This window comes from Mustela lutreola, chromosome 8 (genome assembly GCF_030435805.1).
Source record: "Mustela lutreola isolate mMusLut2 chromosome 8, mMusLut2.pri, whole genome shotgun sequence".
NCBI lineage: Eukaryota > Metazoa > Chordata > Mammalia > Carnivora > Mustelidae > Mustela > Mustela lutreola.
This window is the reverse complement of record NC_081297.1, coordinates 16,953,095-16,969,126: the sequence shown is the minus strand read 5'-3', so window position 1 is coordinate 16,969,126 and position 16,032 is coordinate 16,953,095. Positions and strand designations below refer to the sequence as shown.

The 16,032-nt window shown below is 36.9% G+C and overlaps 1 protein-coding gene across 1 annotated transcript in view; it reads right to left on the bottom strand.

The window, feature by feature from the left end:
- ARHGAP21 (Rho GTPase activating protein 21) overlaps positions 1-16,032 on the bottom strand; it is a 137,430-nt gene that overhangs the window by 39,756 nt on the left and 81,642 nt on the right. Inside the window, 4 exon segments of the mRNA XM_059183908.1 lie at positions 598-627; positions 7,239-7,293; positions 10,026-10,104; positions 11,545-11,637. Of these exon segments, the coding sequence (XP_059039891.1) occupies positions 598-627; positions 7,239-7,293; positions 10,026-10,104; positions 11,545-11,637 (257 nt within the window).

The following is a 16,032-nucleotide window of genomic DNA, read 5'->3' as shown; positions in this document are numbered from 1 at the left end:
CAGCTCAAATTCTATTCTATTTATTATTTATGAAACTATCTAGCAACGTATTTCAAAACTTCAAAATAACTGAAATTAAAGACAGACACGCAATAAAACAGAACTAATTGATAGTAACTGAGGACTAGGTCAGCATCTGAGACACTGAGGTGTAGTATCATGTTACATATCCTCCCCTAATCAAAACAAGCTTAATTCACATCCATCATCATATCCTGTCTTTGCGTTAGACATCTAAGCTTGCAAAGCTCAAGTGCAGCCACATACACAACAGCAAAGTCCCGGGGAAAGAGAGAGAGTGAGATACTAAAAAAAAAAAAAAAAAAAAAAAAAAAAAAAAAATCCACATATAGGTAGATGTTATCATGTTTTAACACCAGTTATGCACAGGATTCAAAAGAAATCAAACATAAAAACAAACAAAAAAAAAGAAAATCAGATATCACAAACACAGTCCACAAATTAGTAAGATTAACATCATACTATGGAGGGTTTCTCTAAGCAAACTGACAGTTTTAATAGGTTGGCTTATTACAAATCTCTATAGAACGTAACTTAAAAAAAAAAGCAAGGAAATGGCTTCTGTGCATTTCTTACCAGAGCTGTGACATCCTTTGTAAACTGTAGCTAGCAGAAAATAGGAAAACATAGTAGAAGCTGCTTACTGATATAAAGACAGAATCATGTTGTCATATTGATGCTGGAAACAGCAAGCTAAAAATACATCTATACTGATTACTCTGGAAGGTACCAAGAGAAGTAAAGGGCAGTGGAGCATAAAGAATAACTTCAGTATCCTTCTGAGCATCTTTTTCTCGGGCTTTTATCTGGTTCTTATTTGGGCTGTCTACCATTTCTGAAAGCAAAATACATGTGGTGACAGGCTTTCCTAATGGCTATTTCATTCCCTCGGCACCGCTGTGTGGTGATGCGCCCCGAAGCTTCCCTTCCACAAGAGCAACATTGATGCCTCTCATCTCCCCTGAGCTTCTTCCAGCTCTGCTTCCAGATGACGAAACGAATGCTCTATCATGCATTTAAAATAGTACAACCTCCTCCTTCCCGTGTACATCGGAGCACCACCACAAGCTGTCCGCGACAGCAGCTGTCTGGACACGAGGATCGGGAGAGAAAGGATGACTGTTGCGTTAAGTACATTTCACTCAGAAATTCAGATCTTTTCCTGTACCTTCTGTCCTGGGTTACTGGCTTAAGAAAATGATGACTGGATAGACATAAAAATACTACTTCCAGAGGAATTCTTTAAAACTGATAGGGAGTATTAGAGAAGCCAGGATGCGTGGAAAAGCTGAATGAGTAGATTCAAGAAAGCACGCATGCTGTGATATCTTTAAGGTACGAATATAGTCAAAATACACATTTTGGGTTATATGCCACTGATCTAACATGACTGTCTTTTTGATGCTGATTATATTCACACCAAGACTTTTCCACGCCAGGGAGATTGTGTCTGGATGAGTGAACACTCTGGGACAGTATTTCCCACAGTGTGTTTGTGCAATTTTATTACGCATCACCCGGAAGGGAGGAGGAGGAGGAGGAGGAGGAGGAGGAAGAAGAGGAGGAGGAGGAGGAGGAGAGCGCTCTCTCTGCTCCAGGATGTAGCGAAGGACTGACTGGCAGGCTTCCCGACTCCTCAAAACCTCTCCTGCATTCATGTATGCTGTTAGACTCAAAGGGATATGACAAGCTTATTCGGCCACAGAACCCATTTTTTTTTTCTCAGGGGTTTTCATACAACTAGAAATTTCTGCTGGGAAGTACTGTTTTAGAACTAATAATTTAGAGATACCGCCTTTATTCAAATTTGGGGATAAGGAAGGTATATGACAGGAACAACGAAAAACCTGAAAAGATATCTGGCATATTTCGAACATCTCTAAGATTCCTATATATCAGCTCTAAATACTAAATAGCCCATGTTTGTGGGTCCTCATTTCTGATTACTCATTTCTGAGTAAAGTTATGCCAAGTGGGTCCTCACATACGCACACAGGGACCATGCATTAACAGCAGACTAACTAAATAGAATGTTCTACGCAGACAGTATTCTGTCTAACGTAAGCAGATACAATTGAGATGAGTAAAACATGAATTCATTCAAGAGCTTGACTGAATTTCCTTATTATCTCAGTTCATGAGCAGTAAAAAACAGCCTGTTTATCTGTTTAAAAGTTCCTCATTCTCAGGGCACCTGGGTGGAGCAACAGTTGAGGGACGGACTCTTGGTTTCGGCTGGGGTCATGAGATCGAGCCCTCAGCTGCACTCAGTGCAGAGTCTGCTTAAGACTCTCTCTTTCCCTCTGTCCCTACCTTTGTCCCTGCTCTTGCTCTCTCTCTCTCTCAAGAAAAAAAATCTTAAAAAAAAATTAGTCTGGGGACGCCTGGGTGGCTCAGTTGGTTGGACGACTGCCTTCGGCTCAGGTCATGGTCCTGGAGTCCCGGGATCGAGTCCCGCATCGGGCTCCCAGCTCCACGGGGAGTCTGCTTCTCACTCTGACCTTCTCCTCACTCATGCTCTCTCTCAGTCTCTCTCTCAAATAAATAAATAAAATCTTTAAAAAAGAAAAATTAGTCTGACTCTGGGTCAGTCCTGGGTGGGCTGGGCATGGAGCCTGCTTAAAATTCTCTCCCTCTGGCGGCGCCTGGGTGGCTCAGTTGGTTAAAGTCTCTGCCTTTGGCTGAGGTCATGATCTCAGGATGCTGGGATCAAACCCTGCATCGGGCTTTCTGCTCAGCAGGGAGCCCACTTCCTCCTCTGTCTCTCTGCCTGCCTGTCTGCCTACTTGTGATCTTTGTCAAACGAATAAATAAAATCTTAAAAAAAAAAAAAAATTCTCTCCCTCTGCCCCCGGCCTGGGTTACTCTTTTCTCTCTCTCTCAAAAGCAAAAAAAGAATTCTGCATTTGCAGTTAAAATTGTAATGAGCATATTAAATAAAATTTAGTATTAACAGTCTGGATCTTGATTCTTTGTACAGTTATCTAACAGTAACTTAGTCCCAAAATAATCTTCAAGCTCGGTTTTAGTGGAGTTGCATCAAAATCACTATTATCATGCCTGTTACTATTATAATACTATTATTATTGCATAATTATTGTCAAATAAATGGTAAAAACAAACAGAAAAAAAAAACCCCACAAAAAACTTCCTGCAGAGTAACTAAGTTGGTAAGATTGAAATTCCTCCCTACCATTTCACCTTCAACAGGCTGACCTATTAATTTAATACCATTTTTACTTACGATAAAATAAAAAATAATTACATGTCTGTCTGTCTAATAAAATACATGCCAAACATGCCACCGTGGGGTGTGGGAAAAGGGGAGAGTGTGCCTACTCTATAGCTTTCTAAATTATTTGTAACTTTTCTATCAAGCACATAACTATTCTTATAATTATTTAAAAACTGATTTTAAAACAAACAAAGCAAACATAAACTTGCAAAATATGAAAGAAACCTCCAGAACTCCTACTCTTGCTTCCCTACTCAAGGCAGGACCACCTTCATGCACACTTGACAAATGGTTACCTAATTTTAAATGCAATATATATTGATTATGGAACTTAACGTTATATATATTATATATAATATATACACATAATAATTATTTTGAAAGTAATTCTAATAAATCTTAAGAAAAACTTTAATTAAATTACATTTTCTAATTTATATGACGTATTTACAGAGTGGCAGAGCACTGGACTGAGAGTCCAGAGATGAGTTAGAACAAGAGCTCTGGCACTTACTAACACGGTGACAGTGCTAAGCCACTGAAGTCCTCACCTGGACCCAATGGCAACAAGGACTGTGGTCCAGCTGAAAGTCACAGGCTTTAGTCTTGGACCCGCCTCAGGTCACATCCTGGTGCCACTGCTTTCTTTCTGTCATCCTAGAGAAGCTGTTTAGCCTTGCTGTGTCTGACACAGAACAGCACAAAGCAGGCTCAGGGTGCCCCGGCCAAACACTAGATACACCCAAGAATCTCTGCAGCTATCAGAACCGATCAGCTGAAAACTCAGCTTTGAGTCCATTGAGTCAGTTGCTTAACAATAATGTTGTGATGGGTTCACTGAAAAGAATGGCCAGCTCTCAGTTCTCCCGTAAGCCCATTCGAGGAAGGGTTTTCTTTAGTCAGTATCACTATTTAGGTGACTTGATGGGTGGTGGCTATTTTTTTTTTTTAATTTATTTATTTCAGGGAGAGAGAGAGAGAGGGAACGGGGGGGGGGGAGGGGAAGAGGGCGCAGCAGAATCCCCGCTGAGCAGGGAGCCCAATGTGGGGTTGGATCCCAGGACTCTGAGATCATGACCTGAGCTGAAGGCAGACGCTTAACCCCCTGAGCCACCCAGGCGCCCCAAGGTGGTGGCTACTTCATTCATGCACAGCCAACATTCAAAAGGGTGAGGAAACCATTCTGTTTCTTTGAAAATGGAACAGAAAGTGTTTTTTATTTTGTAGTAATACCTTTAAAACATGAAACTAATATATCAGAGTCTAAAATATTGTTGTAAAATACAAAAATGAGTAAAAATGAATGTAATATACTACTCACACTGTTAATCTAGAAAATATATGTTGATTTAGCAAATGAGGCTGCCAAGAACAGGAACATTATTACCAGCACTAGTGTGGTACCAGAATGAATTATTCTTAATTTTACTTCATGTTTTTCAATATTATATCACAATTATCTGTAAGTAGAAATTTATTATTATATACTTATCCTTACACAAGTCAAACTTTAAACCAAATTCAATTCTCCAAGCCGCCTCTCAAAGAGGAACTGAGCACCTCTAGAACTGTCTGGTGCACATTCCATTTCAGGGAAAGAAAAGTCCCGGACACACGGTCCCGCCATTGCCCAGACTGACACATACAAACTACGAGAAGCCTCCACTTGAGTAAACCATGTTCACAACGGCCAGAAAAATGTTCGTGTTTACTTTTTCTTTACGACGAATATTCAACCTCACAGTACATGTCTTTAAAAGCGTATCCTGTGGGTAACAGACCAACATAAGTACTGAAGGCCCTTACAGAATATCTTAACCCTAGAATCTGTTAAAGGGAAGAATTTCTGCATATGGTTTTTGAAATCCCAGACTCTCTTTGTGTTGTATAATAGCCTTAAAAAAATGACCCTCATAGATGTCCCAGCTAAAACCACTGATGCCAAAAAGAAGTTGCCAAGTCCTATTGTCCTTTAGGAACAATGTGTAGTAGGCATTAATTACATACACTCCTTTGATTGTCTTGTGAATTACAGTGCATTCAAATATGAATGAAGGCTGGGGTTAAATGCGAGGTTTTCTTGTATCATTGAGAGCATATGCTTGTAATCTCTTAAGATTTAAAATAATTCAAATAACATGTTTGAAAAACAAATGTTCGTCACAATTTTACTAGACCCTTTTACTAATGAACTCAGAAGATGTGTGTTTGTGCCACTCAAGTGAGCCAATTTTTTCCTGTGTTTGCAACACTTTGTATTTTGCCTTTGTTTGAAATAAATATATCTTAACTAAAACATAACACAACAGACGAATTAACCTTCTTTCCCACTGATCACAAAATTAGACAACGCTTCCTTCCAGGGCCGCTGCTCTTCATCGACCACACGACAGTCTGCGATGGCAGTTCTGGGCTTGATTCCTGCCCTAGGAGCTCAGGACAGTGCCAGCCGTGCTGTGAAATGAGCACTGTTGTAAACAGCATCCCACCGGTGCCTTCACCTCGGCAAGGCAAGAGTCCAGTGAAGATGAGCAAAAGTCCTGTTTTGGAAGCGCATTCTGCCTTTGAGTCATTGGATTGCCAACGAGGATTCAAGGTAAAGCCTCCCCACGCCTGTGCCTCCTCTCCTAGTCCTTTGTGTAGGAGGAACACCAGAGTGGATTCCCTCATCTACTTCTAATCTGGTGACTCCCGCTGCCTTCAGTGGTTATGTCTGCGGCTCTCTATTCTGCTGAATTATCAGGGCAGGTACTCTACAACTAGCTCTCTATGCCCAGGAAAACACCCCCCGTCAGTTGCACCTTCTTGAGACTCCCCAATGCCATAATTCATTAGCCCTAAAATCAGCCCTCCCCTGATAGTCCATTAGCCCTAAAAAGCCATTCCTAAATAAAATCCACATGCTTTGAAAACACAAAGCAGATCTCCATGGATTTCAGTTAATTACATTTTGCATCAATACACTGAATCATCAGGATCAGCTTTAATGATATTTCTGTGAAAAAAATGTTTGCAGAAGATTACTTAGAACTCATGTTGAACTAAAGTCAAACTAATGGCTTACAAAAAAAAAAAAAAAAAGGACTATCATTTCCATTCCTACCACAAAGATTCCTTGAGTTCCCTGTTGTACTTGAATTAAAAAAAAAATTATTTGCTAAAAAAAATTTTTAAAACACAAGTTTCAGTGGCCACTGCCATTTCTTAGTTCGAGTGGTCAGCTTTCATGTGTTATCTCAAAGGTTTTGCTCATGCTGTTTTATTCTACTGAACAAAAGGCAACTGAAGAAAAGTATTATTTTCTTGAATGCAATTTCATGTATGTTACTTTCTTTTTACTTTCAGCAATATTTAAGCTCAACAAAGGAGTCAAGGATTCTATTTATTTTTTCTAAAAATGAGGAAAAAGTTTAGGCTAAATGTTAAAATCTTCCGTATAGTTTCATTTCCTCTTGAAGACCCTGACACACTGGTACAGACTCGTTCACTGTGAACCTTACTTCTGATAGAATGAACTGATACGGTTCCAAAACTGCTTGGTGGGTTAATTTACAAACAGTCATACATATTGAAAAATTAAGAAGTGGCTTTCATAAAATTTCTATTCTCATAAGAAAAAAAAAGATTCTAATTCCTGGGGATATACACTTGTACCCTGAGCTTTGGCTTCTGCTCAAAGGACTACCTAGGATGCGACATCGGGGCAAACTCATTAGGAATCTCATTCCAAACGGCAACAACAGAAGCTCAAGGTCAAACACATAAAACATTCTTATGTCACTTAATTGTAAAAACTGTCAATAGTTCTTTGTTTGTTCATTTGTCTTTTGGTAAAATGTCGAGAATCTCAGACTCTGCTAAATGAACTGGAGGGTTTTTTTCCCCCCCCAGAATCTTATATTCAGTCCCCCTCCATCTTTAAAGGATCTTTATTAACATTTGAGACTATAGAACAATGCATATTTGAGTAAATAAAACTTACCACTTGGAGAATGTCTTCATCTTTTGGCATAACACTAAGTTCTAATGTTGTATCACTGAAATTGAACATAAAAATTATTTTAGGGGATGTGAAAGTGTATCAAAAAGACATAAAAAAAAAGATGATTTGCTCAGAAGGATTTTTTAAACTTGCTTATGAATTTAATTTTTTTTTAGCCTTTATTTTTCAAGCCCAAATCATTAAAATAAAAAGAAGTCACCTTCATATATAAAGCTAACTATGAATGAAAAGAACACATCTTGACATAAGTTTGAACTATTCTTAAGTAGGCAAGTCTTCTTTATAACATGTTTCTAATTTAGGAACATGAAGTATATTACTTATACTCCTGGAATAAAACTCTTCAATATATATTTATTTACTATTTTAATTCAAGTCACAGAAAAAGCTGTAAATTTTTACCACATATTTTCACTATTTATAAAGCTAAAAATACATTCACATGGAAATAACAAAAGAACCTCAAATTTAACATTTCAAGTAATATTAAATATCTAAATTTTGAAATAGTCCCTCTTGGCCTCACAAGTGAAGGGAACTGGAGTTTACCACCAAAACTATCAAAATGACTCATTTTAAAAAACTGTACAGCATCTCAACTATTTGATTTCTTCTCTGACTTAATCTTAGAGCCTTTACAGAAACAGCTCACATTCTCACTTTCTTTTGGTACTATAAACTAGTTAAAAATGACAGAGAAGTTTCTCGAGGTTTAAAAAAGTACAAAGGGGTAAATTATACCAGTCTTGATCTGGTATTACATTTGGAAAACGCAAGAATAGTGGACTATCTCTGTTAAGTGAGTCAGTATCTAACTCTAACAATTAGCTTTTTCTTCCCCCAATACAATCAAGAGATTAAGAAACAACCAAACAACAAAAAAGAAAACAAAACCTAATAATTTTACTAGTGTCATTTTTTGTTAGATTTGAACCCTTATCAGGTTCATAAATGCTCAGAATAGTAAACCGTAAGAACCACAGGTTCAAATAAATAATAATAAATATACAATAAATAATTAAGTATGTAGGTACTTGTATTTCAATATTTGGAGTTGGTAGAAAATGCATACTGATGTTTAGTTAAATTCTTCTACAAGGATACATTTTACATTAATACCCTGCAGAATTTCAATGGCTTTGTGCTGCGTTATCCATTTGCTACCAACTGTAGACAAAAGGAACACAATTGTTTATTTTTTATTTTTTAAAGATTTTATTTATTTATTTGACAGAGAGAGATCACAAGCAGGCAGAGAGAGAGGAGGAAGCAGGCTCCCCGCTGAGCAGAGAGTCCGATGCGGGGCTCAATCCCAGGACCCTGAGATCATGACCTGAGCCGAAGGCAGCGGCCCAACCCACTGAGCCACCCAGGTGCCCCAACACAATTGTTTAAAAGAATATAAGATGATGAAAAATTAGTGTTTCTCTATTTTTCCAATTGCTTCATCAGCTGAAAAAAACAAGACTGTCATCCCAAAGTGTTATTACTCCAAAAGATAAACTGCACCAGTAACAAAAAAATTAATGTGGATTTTGAGGAAAATGAAGATTAAGTTATGGTTACTTTGGGAAAATATTATTTTTCAAGAAAAGATGTTTAACAAATACACTAAAAAAAAAATCCTTAATTTACAGGTTGATAAAACATATCAGTGTATCTATGATGATCTAAATTATTTTAAGGGAAAATAAATTGGGGTGATCTCCCCACTGCCTCTGGGGTGGCTTTAAATTCTTCACTAGTCCCCTGTTTTCTCCAGTACTTAAGATCAAATAGGGATCATTGTCAGGAACACCTAGAATCCAACATTAGAGGGAAGATTTAAGACTTGCTTTCTCTAAAAGTTTCATTATATATTAAAACAGTAAGAGTACTCAAGAGAGCCATAAATCACAATCACATCATCTAATTACAAAAATGACAATGCATTAGGGCATTCATGTAAATAACTTAGACTATAGCATGAACTGTTTTTAGACATCATTATAGGAACTTCATAAAAGTCTTCAGAAAATAATGAACTTCAATTTAATTACAATGGGATGATCCAGGCAAGGGGACCCCAGTCAAGGCCTGTTCTTGACCGGAATTCAACATGGTAACCACTTTGGCTTTCAATTTATTTATTTATAACTAAGAAAAATGTTCTCGGTGTGTGGTAAAAAGAAAGTAGGACTAAGTTATCTTTAAGGTCTCCCAGTTACTCTGTACATATTTATTTGCTTTGAGAGCTCAAAAATGCTATCATTCTGTAACACATAGGCAGACAGATGAATTCAAAGAGAATTTCTTACTGTCTTTGTTAAAACAAATGAATAAATTTGAGCCAAGAATATTACTCAATAAGAGCATTATTCAATAGTAAGAGTATTACTCAATAAGATATCAATAAAGATATCTGAGTAAGAGGTTTTAAAATAAAATATATGTGCATTTATTTATAATTTTATTTAACAAATTATAAATTTAATTGTCATTTTAAGCAAACGTGAGGAATTTACAGTAAATCTAAAACATGTTGCTTTTGGATTCTAAAGGACTTTAATCACAAATCTGAGAGATTTGCTGAAGCAAAGCACCAAGTAAGCTATAACCAGGTTCTTGTCCTTGACAATGCTCAAATGGCTGACCCACTTGAAGGGAAAGTCCCACGGCTCCCCATCCCATTGTAGGATATAGACAAGACTACACTGAATCTGCTTGCTCCACTGATTTATAAATATCCATTTTTGGCCAAAATAAATCGTATTTTGAGAATCTTACCTGTTCTGAATTAAAGCAATTACTTGGGAATAGGTCTTTCCAATCACACTTTCTCCATTGACTTTTATAATTCGATCACCTTCAAAGAGGAGTAAAAAAACATATGAGGAATTCCTTAAAGGTCATTTCTGACTACTTTTGAAATATTCCTTGAGTAATGTACTTATTTTCTATATGTTCTTGCTCGCTGTTTTTTAAAGTGTCTTTCACAAACATGAATCTAAATTTTAATATATTCAGCTTCTGATGAAATGTAGCTTATGTCTTAAGAGCCCTTGTCAATGATGAATTTAGAAACTCTAAAAGGTATCACTAAGTGACCATGGGTATACTCTCTACGCCCCTATCATTTGTTTTCTCAGTTGCAGAACTCCTAGTTATTCCTCTGTCTATTCTGTCACTTCTATATGCTGTATTATAGCATATATATGTATATAACATATACACATATAACATATATGTTATATATGCTATAAATAGTGCTATATTACAAAGCTGAAATATGGGTATGCACATGGTTTTGACTTTATGTGTATTAACGTGTTCTTCATTTTAATAAAGAAAAGGGCATTTGGATTACCAATAAGAACTCAGGGGGGCAGAAAGGAAAAGACTGAGAGAGAAAAGATAAGGAAAAACTGGAAAAAAGAAAAATAAGAAGTATCTTCTGTGTGCTTATCACAGTGTTTCCACATCTTCCTGACCTCATGTTAAGTAACGGAATCCCATATGGATGCTAATATACATATTACATATATGTTAATGAGATTGGAACGAGATTGGAATTATATCTATGTTAATGAGATCGGAGGTTGGAACCACGACCAAAGAGATAATTAACACATCCTAGTAAATCTTAGCAACGACATCCGCTGTTTACAGTATTTATAGCTGAAAACATTTTATGCAAGAGGCAGTAAGACATAGTTTTTCATTAATTCCCACTTTAAATTACTTAATGTTCAAAAACAAAAGAGTAACTATTTTAGTGTGTGTATTAAATCTCTGCTCAGGTTTTATTAAAATCACATATCGCTGAATATTTTAGACTAGCTACCAGACCACAGGCAGGGAACCCTACAGAAGAAGCAGGGCTTGCCTCGCACTGGAGACCTAAGTCACTCTTCATAGTACAAATCAATTAATTCACCTCTAGCAGATAAGGCACTTCGCGAAGTTGGGAGATCCAAGATGGTTTCAGTTATGTCCATAAATATCTTCATCATTTTGCTATTTTGTAATCCTTGTCAAAATTCAAAGTATGTTAAACAGGTGCTTTTAAAAGGGCCTCCATGAGTACATTATCTAAGTGGTAACCAAAAGTGCTACTAATTTATAATTTATCTTAAGTTATTTCTGTCCAAACCCACCCATTCGGGTATCAAGAAACAAACAGCTAACCAGGTCTCAAAAATAGTAAAAAGTGGTGTGAAGACACAGGAAAAAAACATACAGGAAGAAGGACGAAATGAAGTAGAAAAGAAATGTAAAAGCATTGTTTAAAGAAGAGTATCAGCACCTGTACATAATCCAGCTTCAAAGGCAGGTCCTCCTTCTTTAACCTGTTTAACAAATATGGTATCCATTGGTTCCAAGCGATTTCTTTGTTTTCCTATGGGAAAGAAGAAGCCCAAAGCATGATTTTACTTCACTTGATTTCATTAAGATACCAAAATATAAAATGGTATTTTAGACAATTAAGCAAAGACTTTGAATGAAGTGCTAAACACATATTTCTGAATTTGGAAGGTAAAATCATAATTTAGGTGTTTCCATTCATTCAGACATTATTTTTTTGCTTCTGTAACACAACCACCACCAAAATAGCAACGGTGTCCATTTAGTGGGTGTATAATGTATGTAATTTACTACAGTAAAGACTATACACACCCTGAGAGCTAATTTCCATAGCACGTTAAGTGTTACTACCACTATTGCATAAAAGGGGAAACTGAGGCTAGGAGAGATTAAGTTCTCCAGGGTCATATAGCTAGATTACACAGGCAGTACTCACTCTGTTGCTTGTTAACACTGTATTGTGCTAAGCACTAAGTTATAATTGTGACTAAGACAGCCCTTTCCCTTCAGGCACTCTAGTGGGAGAGAGACATACAAACAAAAAACGGCACTACAGTAAAAAAAAAACAAACAATCCTAGCTAAATACGACATACAGTCATGGCAATGACGAGCAAATAATCAACTCTGTAAGCCAATATTTCACAAATTGCTGTCCACGGATTGTCTGCGTTAACACTGAATGCGTTTGCTAGACATCAGTGTTTTGGGGTTCAATCAGAAATCTGCGTTGCGGCGCCTGGGTGGCTCAGTCGTTAAGCATCTGCCTTTGGCTCTGGTGATGATCCCAGAGTCCTGGGATAGAGTACAACACTGGGCTCCCTGCTTTTTGGGATGCCTGCTTTTCCCTCTCCCACTCCGCCTGCTTGTGTTCCTGCTCTTGCTCAGTCAAATAAATAAATAAAATCTTAAACAAGGAAAGAAAAAAGAAATCTACTTTGTCAACTGGTCTCCCAGGTGATTCTTACATACAGTGACATGTGAGAACAACCAACAGTTTCAGTTAAAACAGAAGTCAAGGATGAGACATCAAGGATGCCCAGATGAGAGGGCATTTAAGCTAAGCGATAAGCACCAAGATGAGGATTGTGGTAGGAGAAGAGCAGAGGCAGACAGTGGTTCTCAGTGTGTGGTCCCCAGAGCAGCAGCAATGACATAACCAGGGAATGTGTTAGAAATGCTAATTCAGGGATTCCATCTGAGCTCTACGGGATCAGAAACTTAGGTGACTGTGAAGAGCATTCAGGTTTGGGAACCACTGAGACACAGCCCTGACTTAAAGAACATGACTGAGAAAGCAGATATATGTAGGGAGTAACCGAATAATACTCATTAAACTGCAATGCTAGGCAGAAACATGGTGTATCACAGAGGTGGCTCCAAAGAAATTTCTTTAAAAAGGAATACACATCAGTCACTCCTTTTACATACTTACTCTTTTGCATACTTGTTTACTTTACAAACTATTTACTCTAAAAGCAGTCCTCTAAAGAAGCGAATGACTAACTCAATCACTAACAATGCAACAGGACATAGTGGAAATTGCTTAAGTTTTTGTTGTGTGTGTGCGTGTATGTTTAACAAGGCTTCATGCTGGGCGTGGAGCCCAACACAGGCCTTGAACTGATGACCCTGAGATCAAGATCTGAGCTGAGATCAAGAGGAGGACGCTTAACTGAGCCTTCCAGACATCCCAAATTGCTTTCAGAAGCCAGTAGATACAGATCCAAATCCTTGCTTCCCCACTTGACAGTCCAGGTGCAATTAAGTAAACATTTTTACTTTACTACTATTTTTTCTACTATAATATTAAGAGATAAGTATTCTATATTTTTACATCCTTGAAGAGTTTCTCTGAAGACTAAATAAGATACCATGTGAGAGTACTCAGCACAGTATGTAACTGATTACGTCAGTTATAATTCCTCAGTAAATGTACATTTCCACTCTTCATGGTGCTTAAATGAAAACTAGTGCCCTATTTTAAGTCTTTAAGAATTAAAAACTTGTAAGGTAATACAAACACACATGCAAAGTATCTATTATCCAATTTAAAAAACTGTAAATATGTATCAGATATCTTCCCAAAGAAACTTTATAGGGCCTTCTATATTGGGATGACACGAAAATATTACAAATCCTTTTGTCATTTCGGATTAGCTATGACAGAGAGCCATGACTGCTTTCTCCATGAAGCTTTGGAGGAAAAGAGAACTGATACTCATTAAATCCCTACTTATTATAAAGAAGAATGTCCTAATTCTTAAGAGATGTTTGTTAAATTAGGGACTAATTGTTATCATTATATTATTATATTTCTATAATTATAATTATACCTGCAACTTAAGTTTCAAATGGTTGGAGGGAAAAAAATAAACCAAGATACTCAGACCCCCGGATACACACACACACAACACACACACACACACACACACACAAACACACACACACACACGTGGACAGATAGATAAAGCAAAGAGAGCAACATGTTAATTGTTGAACCAAGATGGACAAGGACTTTGCTGTACTTCGAAAATTATAACGAAAAGCTGGGAGAAACTTCTTGTTATGTGCCAGGATTTATTTTTTTTCATAGAATGTATCACTCACTACTTAAAACTACCTTTTTATTTGCTTGCATTTTGGTTGTTTGTCCTGCCCATTAAAATGAAGAGCAGGGATTTCTGTCGTGTTCTGATACCCATAGTACCTAGAGTGATGCCTAGCATAGAACAGGGATTCAATAAATATTCAATGAATGAATACATTTGTTATTTAGTTTAATTCTCATAACAAGCTTCAGGGTGGGCAAAAGGATCCTAAGATTAACACTGTAAGTAGGAGGAGACAGACTAAGTAACTTAGGAAAAAGGCGGAGTCGCATTTGAACCCAGGTCTGAATCCAAACATGGGGTTCCCAGTTATGTCAAAATAATTTAACTACTTACTCTATTTGTCAAGCTTTACTGAATATAAGTAGACAGTCACTTATAATTACTCTGAATGGAAAAAAGTTTCTTTTCAATATCAGGTGCTTAAAATGCAATTACTTTTCGTAATCAGGATAGGTTTCTCTGTAGCCAACTCAACATTTACAAGAGTTGGCATTTAAAGAAAATCGTCTATTTTTTTCGTAGCTAGAGATCTGAAGGTTTGGTAAGTTTCGTTGAATCAAGTCATTGCTTCCATGGATTTAGATAATAATAGATTTATATAATAAAAGAGAAGAAACACTTTCCTCATTAATGTCTTTTGTTTACTATGTCTGGAAGGTGATTATACTGTACTTATATATGAAAATATTAAATGTAAAGTACATTAATGAAGTCTATAAAAAAAAGTTAGAAGTTGGCTGGGTGGCAATGCAGTCAATTCTGAAAATTCTGATAGAAAATTTCACTTATGCAAAATAGACATAGTCCAAAATAATTGTTTTAATTTCTATAAAAGAAATATTAATTCCACAATGATTGCCATTATAAAATCAGAGACACTGTACCATTGACAAATCTTTCAATACACTACACCTGAAAACATTTGAAGGTGGAACAGATTAAAATAGGGGCCAATCTTACAGCAAGAACTATCACATCTGCTGAGAATTATACTTTTGTTTCTTGTTGTCACTTTCCTCTCAGAACTTTCTCTAAACTCTGACTTGCTATTCCTGCCTAGATATTATCCAATTCCTCTGGACAACACAAAATTGGTATTCCTTAACTACTTCTTTTTAATTTTCCTATTCCTTGACTGTCTTGAGTTAAATGCTTGGCTCATTAATTTTAAGGCGTGTCTTTTCTTAAGGGGAACCCTCTTACACTGCTGGTGTGAATGAAAGCTGGTACAGCCAGTCTGGAAAACAGCACGGAGGTTCCCCAAAAAGTTAAAAATAGAGCTACCAAAAGACCCAGCAATTGCACTACTAGGTTTTACCCAAAAGAAACAAACATAGTGATTTGAAACAAACCTTGCGCTCCAAGGTTTATAGCAGCAAAGGCCACAACAGCTAAAATATGGAAAGAACTCAGATGTCCACTGACAGATGAGTGAATAAAGAGGATGTAGTGTATATATACAAGGAATCTTTTACTCAACCATCAAAAGAATGAAATTTTGCCATTTGCAATGACACGGAAGGAACTAGAGGGTATTATGCGAAGGATAAAAGTCAGTCAGAGAAAGACAAATATCATATGATTTCACTCATATGTGGAATTTAAGAAACAGAGCAGATGAACATAGGGGAAGGGAAAGAAAAATAAAATAAGATGAAAACAGAGGGAGACAAACCATAAGAGACTCTTAACTACAGGAAACAAACTAAGGGTTTTTGGAGGGGAGGTGGGTGGAGGAATGGGGTAACTGGGTAGAAGGGCATTAAGAAGGCCCTTGAAAAAATGAGCACTGGGTGTTCTATGCAACTGAAGAAT